At 45.4% G+C, this 11,421-nt stretch overlaps 1 protein-coding gene across 4 annotated transcripts in view; it reads right to left on the reverse strand.

The window, feature by feature from the left end:
- The window catches only part of HABP4 (hyaluronan binding protein 4), a 30,032-nt gene extending 22,432 nt beyond the window's left edge, over positions 1 to 7,600 (reverse strand). For 2 of the 4 annotated variants that reach the window (XM_037372911.1, XM_037372909.1), the window contains exon 1: positions 7,154 to 7,600. In XM_037372911.1, the coding sequence (XP_037228808.1) occupies positions 7,154 to 7,502 (349 nt within the window). In that variant the 5' untranslated portion in view covers positions 7,503 to 7,600. The remainder of the gene's footprint in view (positions 1 to 7,153) is intronic. The other 2 variants (XM_037372910.1, XM_037372908.1) reach the window with 1 other exon arrangement.
- Between the last annotated feature and the right edge of the window lie 3,821 nt (positions 7,601 to 11,421).

An 11,421-nucleotide genomic window follows, 5' to 3' on the forward strand; every position in this document is an offset into this window, starting at 1 on the left:
CAGCAGCAATAGCATAAGCTATCCAATTTTAATTGTCTGCCATATGTCTGTCCCAATGCAGATTCATTTTTATTTAAGGAGCTGAAAGGTCACCTACCCTTTGGGAAAAAAAATAAACAAAACCAACAAAACACAAGCAGTCTTGTGTAGCGCTGCCATAATAGCTGTCACTTAAAAAGAACTGGACTACACTTTGTTCATCAACTACTTCTCCAAGTACACTCCAATTTTGTCTGCACACATAGACTGGTATGCAGGTTTTCAAAACCACAAAAAAAGCTCTGGAGTCTTGTGGATCATGTACTTGAGGTCTTCGAAACCTCATGCTGAAAACTGAAGATTGCTCTTTCCTAGTTACCAAGTTTAATCTTTCTTTAAGGTGTTTTTGCTGTGTCTTACAGTTATATTTGTAATCTGTGTTCAGCTTGAAGATGTTGTGCACTCCTCCCCACCTCACCAGTACTTCCCTGGATGGAAGGTGTCTGCAGCAGCCCAGTCTGTTGGTTGAGGTGCCCATCACTTTACTTTCTAAGCTGAGGTATCAAAAAAGAAATCTGATGCTGAAACTGTTGCAACAGGCCCAGATTTTTTTTCTTTTTTTTTTTTTTTTTTAACCAGAAGCAGCAGCTGAGCCTTTATTAGAAAGACATCTATAAATACTAGAATTACCAGTTAGTAGAACTCAACATTGCTGATGAAAAAAAGTCCAGTTTTACAAGCCATTGTTAAAACTCTATAGTGTGTTAGCTCTGTATGATTAAGTAGTTTTCACTTTCCCCACAATAATACTTTACTATTAGGCTTTGTTTATACTAGAAAAGTGATTTTAACATACGTGTATCACAGACCTCACAACACAGAAAGCAGAAATTGTATTTATGACCTGCATTGCCTGGTTTCCCAGACACTGGATTTCTATGTTTTAGCAGACAGATTCAAAACAACACAGCAAAATGCACCTGCCTTTGCAGTGTTATTGTCTAGTTCTTTCCAAGTTTCTTCATGTTTACCATCTGTCCTCAGCCATGCAGGACTTCAGCTTGGGAAGAGATGTCTTCTAGGTTTTGTGGGCTTTTCACTGGCCCCTGAGACAGCATGCTCTCACTTTTTAGATTTTTATTTTTAAGGGAAAAAAGTTTTTTGTACAGCAAACCTTGACTTCAGACAAACACCATAAGAAGCCCAGCTTGCAACTTGCTATCAGTGACTACAAGCTAGAGCAGAAATCTTGCTCCATTTCCTCCATTCCCTTACATGGGGCATGGCAGGTGAAAGTTGCAGCTAGCATGCAATTCACAGGCTGAGGGAGACTACTGCTGCGAGGAGCACTGAAACCTTGTATTCTGCCCTAAAATCCAGCTGACAATACAGCATCATAGTGTTCTAGGAATTCTCACAAGCCTGAGACCAACTCATCCCACCAAAACAGGTGACGCTCAAACCCAGTGAGACGATTCCATCAGTACTCAATTTCCACAAATGCAGCCCGAGACAAAGTACCAAAAGAGTTATTTCTGTTTTGCCCAAGTGCCACACAGAGAAGCAGAGCTAAGGCAAACCGAGTATAGTTTTGATTCAGTTAGGATGAACATTAAAGCAACCACAGTAGCCATATGAAAGACTTGTATGCCTTATAACACGTATTTAAAGAAAGAAAAAAGCCACAACAAAATACTTTTTACCCGGTAATCTACCCTTACAGGTTTTCTGAAGCTAATACTACAAGCACTGATATATGAAGGACAGATCTGCAGATGGGCTGCAATGACTTTACCCAGACTTCTGCCTGAATAGACATATGCTTTGATGTACCACCGTCACCCTACAGCAAGAAGGGCTGCAGCTCAATTAGTCTCTGTAGAAAAAGCATTCTTTCTCCTTATTTCACAAAGCCTGGCTGAAATCATATCCCTTTACTTCTGTAAGAAAAAATATTCTTTGCCCTCTCCAAGTCTCACCAGCAGTTCTATACACACTGCTTTTGTAACCTCAGACACCTCTCAGACAGAAACCTTAGAATTCTCTCAATATATAAATCGTTCCCTAAGTTTCATCATGCATGTCACTCTAGTGTGCTTTTTCTAGTTTTAACATCTTTGAGATGACCAAAAGAGCAGACACACTTCAGTATGTTGGAAGATGAGATCCTTTCAAAGGCGTAACAATTCCTTTTCTACTAGCCTTGCTACTGCTATCTCAGTAACATCAACACTGCTTCTCTCCCAGAGGGTGTGGAAACAGACCTGCTGTTCTACTCTCAACAGTGCAAATAACTACAAGCTCTCTTTCCTAAACTACAGTAGTTTGAATTAGAAGACTTTTTCATGTTGCAGTATAGCTTGCAAAACCACTCCCCACCTCGATCCATGTTCTCCCACATGCATTACTTTGCATTTACTGATAGCGAATTTCCTCTGTCATTTTATAGCTCATTTATAGTATGTAATTTGGGTCACTGCCCTGCAACTCTTCTGCTACTGGGCTAAATAGCCTTGTACCAGAAAACTTGTTACGTATCCCACTCACAGCTCTTTTAGCACAGACTTCCCACACACCTACATACACAGAATAAAAAATGTAAACTGTGCTTAGAATTTTTCATTTCAGACAGGTTTGAACTGCCTTGTAGATGTTAGAACAAAGCTAACAGGAGCACAATCACTGGTCCTAAATTCAAATGTGTCTTTCCACTTATTCAAGGAGATTCTTCTTTCCTCTGCTTTCAGCTTAACAGCTCATTTTAAAATAAAAATATCTGAGCCTCAAGAAACAATTTAATGGGAGTTCAGAGGAGATGAAGCAAGTACAAAAATGAAACAGGAATACTGCTCCAGTTGGTCTGGAATGAGGGCAAGTGGAGAAACTGTGCTACAATTCAAGGATCTCTGTCATTAATTATGACTGCATACAAAGACACTACTTCATTACCACCTCAGTAACACAGTAATACCTATATGGACAACTGATCTTCCTTTACAATAAAGCTGCATAACTGGAAATAGTAAAAGACAGTTCACACTCTCAGGAACTTATTTTGATATATTTCAGAGTACAGCAGCTTTCAGACTGCACAAACAACCTTGTTTCCTCCCCTTTGCATGTGTGTGCTCCTGTGATTTTAATTCCAAAATTCAAGCAAATAATTTTGTGAATCAAAGTATTGCTAACTACACGATTTGCAGAATAATACCATAGTATCCCAAGATACAAAAAAAGGCTTCAGCTACTGCATGCAACACACCAAAGATGGACACACAAAGTTAACACTCTATTCTGTGGTATTTTGTTTTCATGTCTGCCAGTACTCAATCACAGGATTGCCTGCTGCAGTCCTCTGGACAAACCTTTTTGACTATGTAGCTGAAAGAATGATATCAGAATAGATTACTTAAAAATAAGAAAATTGCAGTCCGTATAAGATAAAATACCACAGAAACATTCTATGCCATATTAACTTCAAACTGTAGCTGAAAACTGAAACACATAGTATTCAGGAACTACCAGTCATCGAAAGTACATGAAAGAAGAAAACCTTTTAGAGGTATTAGCAACAAAGGTTTAGAGATTTCAACAGAACAGAGCTTATTACTGCATGATCAACAAATTTAATTTGCCTGTACCAGTAAAGAATGCAAGCTCTGCAACTGGGCCTTTTGAATAAAGCGCTGGCAAACGCAGTTTGGCCACTGTGCTAAGAATGAACTGAGCTAACATTAAGTGGTGCAACTGTAAGACCTGTAATAACTACAAACAGCCTTTACTCAAATCCCCAGCACACAGCCTAAAAATCACAAAACGACACAGCTGGTAAAAAGAAAAGCATTATTAAGATCAAAAGTGTAAGGTTAGGTAGAGTTTGAGATGCAAGTTCGTTTTTTTCTTAAAGAAAGATTAAAATAGCCTCCTTACAGTTGTGTCAAATCATAACAAATAGGCTGGATTCTAAAGGACAAAGTACTGGATTATCTGGCAAAGCCCTCTTCTCCCTGGAAAAGAGAAGGCTCAATGACGGCCACATCACAGCATTCCAGTACTTGAAGGGCAGCTATAAAGAGGATGATGGCTCTCTCTTCACTAGGAGCCACATGGAGAAGACAAAAGGCAGCAGGGGGCAACAGGTACAAGCTGCACAAGGAGAAGTTTCATCTTAGTATCACTGGAACAGCCTCCCCAGGAAAGTGGCAGAGTCCCCGTCACTGGAGGTTTACAAGATGTGACTGCACAGGGTGCTTGACTGCACAGGGTGCTAGGTGAACTCTTCTAGGCTGCCCTTCCCAGATAAGGTTGGACCAAACAATTCTTTGAGGTCCTCCCTTCCAACCTGGGCTGTTCTGTGATGATAACACTAGCACAACACAGACTGAATTTTGTCATTTCACCTGTAACATCAGAATCCCATTCACCTGTTCAGATGGGTCTAGATGCTTCTTTACAGTGTTTAATTCCTAATCGGTGAAATGAAATTAGAGGGACTTATGCCTGAAATTGGGGGGGGGCGGGGCAGGCAGGCGGCAGGAATGACGACAACTTGTTACTCATTCTCAACAGTTAAGCCAACAGTCCCCTGAATCTTTTACTGTATCCAGATTTTTTCTGGTTTAATCCTGTATAACAAATAAATTTTGTGCAGCCCAAATAACCAGCTGGGGAACCCCTTCAAGAAAAAAGCACTAGATTTTTGCCTCGACTTGCCACTTAATACTTGTCAGCTGTGCCACCACTGTATTTACCCAAAGTCAGAGGGTGATCCTTGTCCTTCACAGCAGACTTGCTAAGACAGCACATCCAAAGGAGAAGCATGCAGGCAGGACCAAGTCTCAGTCTCTGCCCTGGTTTAGCATCCTAAGCACTATACATTTACAGTCCTTACTTCACAACAAGCCCAAGACATAAACATGGTGCACACAAAATCCAAGATAGCACTTTCTTTAAAGAAAAAAGCATGGCATTTTTCAGAGCAAGTAAATCTTCTCAAGACAGATATTAATTCATTTTCACAAAGGCTAATATAACCAGCAGTCTTCATTTAAAATTAGCAGGAAATTAAAACAAGGTGCATATGCCTGATGTCTCTATACAAGTAACTGGGTTTCTTAATATCAGGGTAGCAGAAAATCATCAGACACTCCACAAGGTTACTGTGTATTACCACAGAATTACACTTACAGTTGTAATTCTGTGTGGACACCTGTGTAATTCTAGTGGACATCTTCCAATAGACCAGGTTGCCCAAAGCCCCATCCAGCCTGGCCTTGAACACTTCCAGGGATGGGGCAGCCACAGCTTCTCTGGGCAACCTGTGCCAGTGCCTTATCACCCTCACAGTGAACGATTTCTTCCTCATATCTAGCCTAAACCTACGCTCTTTCAGTTTAAAGCCATTTCCCCTTGTCCTGTGACTACAGGCCCTTTCAGAAAGTCCCACTCCAGCTTTCTTGCTGGTCCCCTTTAGGTGCTGGAAGGCTGGAATAAGGTCCCCCCAGAGCCTTCTCTTCTCCAGGCTGAACAACCCCAACTCTCTCAGCCTGTCTTCATAGGAGAGGTGCTCCAGCCTCTGATCATCTTTGTGGTCTGCTTCTGGACTCACTCCAACAGGTCCATGTCCTGCTCTGCCTGGTACTGAGCTTCAGGTGCTGGATTCATTATCTAAAGTATCTGAGAGCTGGCTGATGGTTTCCAAGTATTGAAAAGATTCTGGTTTTACCCTCTTTGAGTTGTAAATTGCCATTCTCCTGCAGCAGTCAATGAAGCTTAACACAATAACTCTTATTGGGATATTATTTTCATCCTGTAGTAAAAGTTCCTGTTAAATTCTCAGTAACTGAACTATGTGTTTTAATGCCTTAGGAAAAGGTGTGGCCTTTGAATCAGGCTTGTTGCCGCCTCAATTCATTCCCAGTGCTACAGAATCTATTGCTTAGACTTACAGTGTTACACTGCTCCCACAGTGATTATTTGACCTTGTGGAGCAGAAAATCTTTCATTGCCAAGTATGCACTAATTAATGAGCATCTTTGTAGGGGGTGATCTTAGCAAGTTGTCAGTGTCACTTTGGACAGCTGTATGAAACTCATCTTTTGAGATTCCTCTGTGGTTGTTACACGACTTTGTCAGAGACCTCTGCCTGTAAGACCAACATTCACGCTAGTTACAGGCTTATTTTATTTAGAGAATATTTGCTGTGGTTATCAACAGAAGGTGAAGGAGCCTGTTCAGTGAACATCAGAGTCTCAAGTGTTGATAAAAAAGTTCTTGAACAAGCCAGGAGCATGGAGGTATGCGAAGAGCATCCTTTACCTCCTACTTGTCTATAGGCAGCTTAAGTGTACAGGGATTGGAACTAGATTACCTTTAAGGTCCCTTCCTATTCAAACCATTGTATGCTTCTATGTAGTAACAATCAGACTCACAAAAATGCCTCCAAATGCAAGGAGCTATATAGCCCAGCAAAGTGGTCTGTTGTCAGACATTCTGATACAAAAATCTCCTATTAGTCCAAGCAATATTTAGCACCAACACTTAGCAGCTGACAAATGACCTCGACCACTCCTGAACACCTTGCTACAGAGTTCACCCAGGAAATAAGTTTTTATTCAAAGTTTTGGGCATCAGTGCAAGCTTAAGGGAAACTAAGCAACAGATCCCCCGACACATTATAACCCTGAAGAAGCTGAAGTGCCGAAAAAAGTCACCGGTACCAAGGAAAAAGCCTGGAAGCACCGAACACGGAAGGCAAATGGACAGGATGACAAGTGCGGAAACGCATAAAGAGGGATGCTAAACCAGCACGAAATCTCCAGGTGCCGCCGCGGCAGCTGCCGTCCCTCCACGTGCCCTCGGGCTACCGCTGAAGCTGCCCCCCCACACACAGCCGCCAGCCCGGCTCCGCAGCGCCGCGTCGGGAGCGCGCCCAAGCACGGGCACCCGGGCAACGCTCCCGCTGTCACCCGCCTCCGCAAGGGGACTTTCAGGTGCGCATTCGCAGCGACAGAGGCACTAACCTGGGGTTTCTTAGCCCTGCTGCGTCCCGCAGCGCGCCGCGCCGCACGGCTCGGGCTGCCTGCCCCGGCCCCACGCCGCCGGCGCCCCGCTCCCCCGCACAACCCCGGCCCAGCGGGCCCGCCTGCCCGCCTCGCCTCGTCCCCCAGCGTACCGGGCTGCGGTGGGCCCCTGCGCACCGGGGCGGGGCCGAGCTCTCTGCGTTCCTTCTGGGACTCTCTCTTGCCGCCGCCCGCCTTGCCGCCGGGGCCGGAGCCTGGGTCGGGCCGCTGGCGGAGCTCGGCCGCGCGCAGGATGTCTAAGGGGTCCGACTGGTCGTCCAGGAGGTGGCAGAAGCGGTTGGTGATGGCGCAACTGAAGCTTTCCTGCATGACGGCAGTCACCGGACTGCCCACCACCCTCTTCATCATCGCCGCGGACGGCTCTCCACTCACCCTCCGTGCCCCCGCCCCCGGCGCCGTGGCGGCAGCTGGCAGAGCCGCCGCGGCGCAGGGCCGAATCATGGGGCGCAGCTGGGGATCGTCGCCGCGGAGAAACCGTCGCCCCGACTCCGGCTGCGTCTCAGCGCTGCCCGTACCGCCGTGCGCTTGCTGTCACCCCGCCCCTTTCCGAGTCGCGGCAGCCAATCAAGCGCCGGAGCTGCTAGCGCCCCTCGGCCGCCACCTATCAACGCCGCCGGACCCACCAACCGCCAACTCGTGCGACCAATGCTAAATAACAGCAAGAGCGAGCTGCCAATCCAGGCTTTAGTCTTAGCCCCGCCCCGACGTGCGGCCGCGGCCAATTAGTGTGCGGCACCGGCACGATCCGTAGCGGCCCCTGGCCAACGCGGGATGCCGCTCGGGGCGTTCGGCCCGGTTATATTCGCGAACGGTCCCGGAGCCCCGCCCCCGCGCTGGCCGCCCCCGCCCGCGGCGCGGAGAGCGGCAGGGGCCCCGCGCCCGCTCTGTGGGCGCAGCGGCCGCGGGAGGCTGCAGGCGCCCTGTTTCTGGTCATGCCTTTTAGCAGCGATGCCCTACCTACTGTCTAGTGGGAGCTGCATCGCACCCCGGTGCCAGCGCATCACCGTGTCACCGGGGGCCTTGCGATACAGTCCGCGCCCACTGTCGGCTGATAATGAAAGACGGAGCACTCCGGGCTGGGAGCTCCACGGGCGACGAGGCGGCCATCCCCTCGCACAAAGCCCCACGGTTTTTCATTCGCTCCTTTCTGCTCAAAACAGCTCCGGCGCTGCCAGCAGCTCGCAAGAGCAGCGCTCCGGTGGGGCGAGCGGCGTCCGAATTTGTCCTGGGGAGCTGCTCCGTTCAGCAAAGCCGGTGAATGGGGCTCCCGGCCGCCGCCAAAGCCTCCTTGCCGTGAGGCTGTACCCGCAGGCACCCCCGTAGCTGCCAGAGCCGCGCCGGTCATGGCCCGCGGTGCCTGGAGCGGCTGCACGTCCTCCGGCTGCCTCCGGGCTTCACGGGCGCAGCCAGCAGCGCAAACGCGCCGGGGGATGCAGCCGGGTTCGCTCACGGGGAGCTGGCAACTGCGCAGGCATCCCCGCCCTCCATCAGCTATAGCAGGGGTCCTCAAACTACGGGCCGCGGCCCGGATACGGCCCCCCATGTCCTCAATCCGGCCCCCGGTATTTACAGACCCCAGTGAGGGACATTCCCAGGTGCAAATCTCATTCCCTAGTGCCTAAATCTCCCCTGCCTGGAGCAGAAACATTCCAAATACCACCACAGGGCTCAAGGTCTCATTCTGGGGCAGGGCACCTGTACGGATAGCAAGGCTAACACTGTGTCACTTAGTGGATCCAGCCAACACATGCATTTTTCTGCAATGTAATTCTGTTGAACTCAATTGATTATGTGAAGTTTTAAGCTGAGCAGTAAAGAGCCACCTCACCAAAGATGGATCTGCTTTATGGTACCTACTGTACACAGGCAGAAATGGGAATTTATCTTTGCTGCAGGCATGCTTACCTCACTCTGTTTCCTTCCCTCTGGAATATTCAGTAGCTGGCCTCAAGTGAGCTGTTAAGATAAGCCATTTTATTGTCTTGATATATTGATTTGATATAAAGCAAAACTTGGAAAATGTAATAATAAAATGCTTAGATGAAAGTTACTATAACTATTGCTAAGTTATTATATAAATCCATATTACAACATGTATATGGATGTAATATGTAATAAAGTAACTTGTGGTGCGATTAAGTATTTGCTGTTATCTTTCTAAAGGCCATCGTGGTCTCAAAGTTTTCTGGTTTGAACTTCAGAGCATCACTAGAAATCATTGAAGCATGCTTCAGAAACACAAAGTAATCTCTTTCTTCATTTATCATGTGTTTGTGTTCTGTTTCAGCTTGAGAAAAATAGCGGTTATGCACCTAAAAGAGTAAGCTGTTCTACTTTTCATTTCTGAAATAGTTTATTATCTGAGGATGTTTATCTGAACCATGGCATCCTTCTTGAGTCTAACTAGCTGGATAGAACACCAGTACTTCTTTATCATTTTCTGTTGAATTTGTGCTCCCTATCCTTTCGCCATTTCTGTGTTACGTTGTGTGTTATGAAAGGTATGCTTCTTGTAATAGTAAGTGGGACTTGATCTGACTGTACATTGTATAATCTTGGTCCTTTACCTGTTAGAGAGAACTTCTTGTTTCTACCCTAACACCAAAATATTATGCTTTCATACATTAAGCTATTAGCATAGCATCAAAATACTATCAAAAGCAAACATATTTAATATTGCTAAGATACTATAGCTCAGATGTTTATTTTAGAACTGTTTTTACATGTTGTTACATAAACTATTAGTTACAATTGGTCATTATTTAGTCATAATACCTATGACTACATACTGAGAAGCAGTAGGTTTTAAGCCCTTCAGGTCACACGCATTCTCTGTGCATGTTTCCTCTTCCACAGCAGGTCTGGACAGAGGTCACTTCTTTTTGGTCATTATCATTACTACATGAAACACTATAGTTCAGAGCAGTTAAAATGTCAGAAGTGGCATCAGATCACCTCTGCCTTCTCTTGTGCTGCCTCCATTAACAAAGACCCATTATTTGGCACTAGAAAAATTTACAAGATCCATGCAAAGAAGTTAATCTGCTGCCAGGCCCTTGAATGGCATTACAAAATTTAATGAGCACACTGAGGTGGCATAGGGTAAGTATGGAGATATGCAGTTACTCACAACGCATTGCACCATTCACAGTAGCTACAATTTTATGTACCAAATCATAACATTAATTCCATAAGTCACTGCAGTTTCTCAGCAGTTACATGCACTACTTGAAGTATCAGTCGTGTAGTTTTTGGAAGTTGTGAAGGGTATTCACAGTTTGGTTTTGAAATGCAATTATTTTAACACAAGTAGTTTTTCTCCCAGGTTTTAACGTATCTTTCTGCATTACCACTCCTCTACAGCATTGTTCTTTTACTGCAACTTAGCTCCACAGGTTATTTTCAGGGCAGAAGCTTTTGAAGTGGGTCAGATCTAAGCATGTGGAAACTTGTTTGCTCATTTTGGAAACAAAAGTTACAGGCTGTACTGTTTTCTTTATGGCCTGGAAAGCACAGCCTGACCTGGCATAGTACCGGCAGTTGACATGTTGCACGCACTGGGAAGCTGGGGTGGTGTTTCTGTGATCAAGAATTTACCCAAGCAAAAATCAGCATGTTTTGGGTTTTTTTTTATTTAGTTTAAAAGGGTAGTTGTCACAAACTGAAGTGTAATTGATAATGAAAGATCTGCCTATCTCTGGATGGGTACTTAATATTGCAGACTAGGTCTACTGTCTCTGCCTTGGAAGAACTGCTTAGTATTTTCCTGTTATCCAGAGGGGGGTTAACTGGTAAGTCATACACTGCAAATTTGCTCTCTCCTGGATGTTCTTGTTCCTGTCAGCAGTGATGGTTGCCAGCACTCTGACAAGGCAGCAGCCTACAGAACACAAACCGTGGTAAACGAAGCAGATCAGGGGAAAAAAAAAATCACTGTTTTTACAGCTTCATGGCTTCTCTGTGCTCTTGATAGTGGTCTCAAAATTTAGCTGTTGATGGAAGAAATGTGAGTTACTTATTTTGCAACTGGTAACTGGTCAGTAAAGCTCACTGTGATGGCAAGACAGAGAGGTAAAAGCAGCATGTTAACATAATGCTACTAGTTATCTTCAGCACTGAAGGCCCGCACCAAGTGCCAAGAAATGCACTCCCACTTCTCTAAGCAGCGAGATCTACTGCTTTAAAAATGCAGAAAACCAGCATAAAGTAAATTAAATACCTTTTAGCCTTTTTAGTTTCCAGTGACCAGATTTCCAAAGGATTCAGTAAATGAGGCACAGTGGCTACTTGTAGTTTTAAAATCAGGTATCACCTGTTTCACATTTTGCTGGCTAAAGCCAGGTCAGCACATGCTACTGTA

This window comes from Falco rusticolus, chromosome Z (assembly GCF_015220075.1).
Source record: "Falco rusticolus isolate bFalRus1 chromosome Z, bFalRus1.pri, whole genome shotgun sequence".
Lineage (NCBI taxonomy): Eukaryota > Metazoa > Chordata > Aves > Falconiformes > Falconidae > Falco > Falco rusticolus.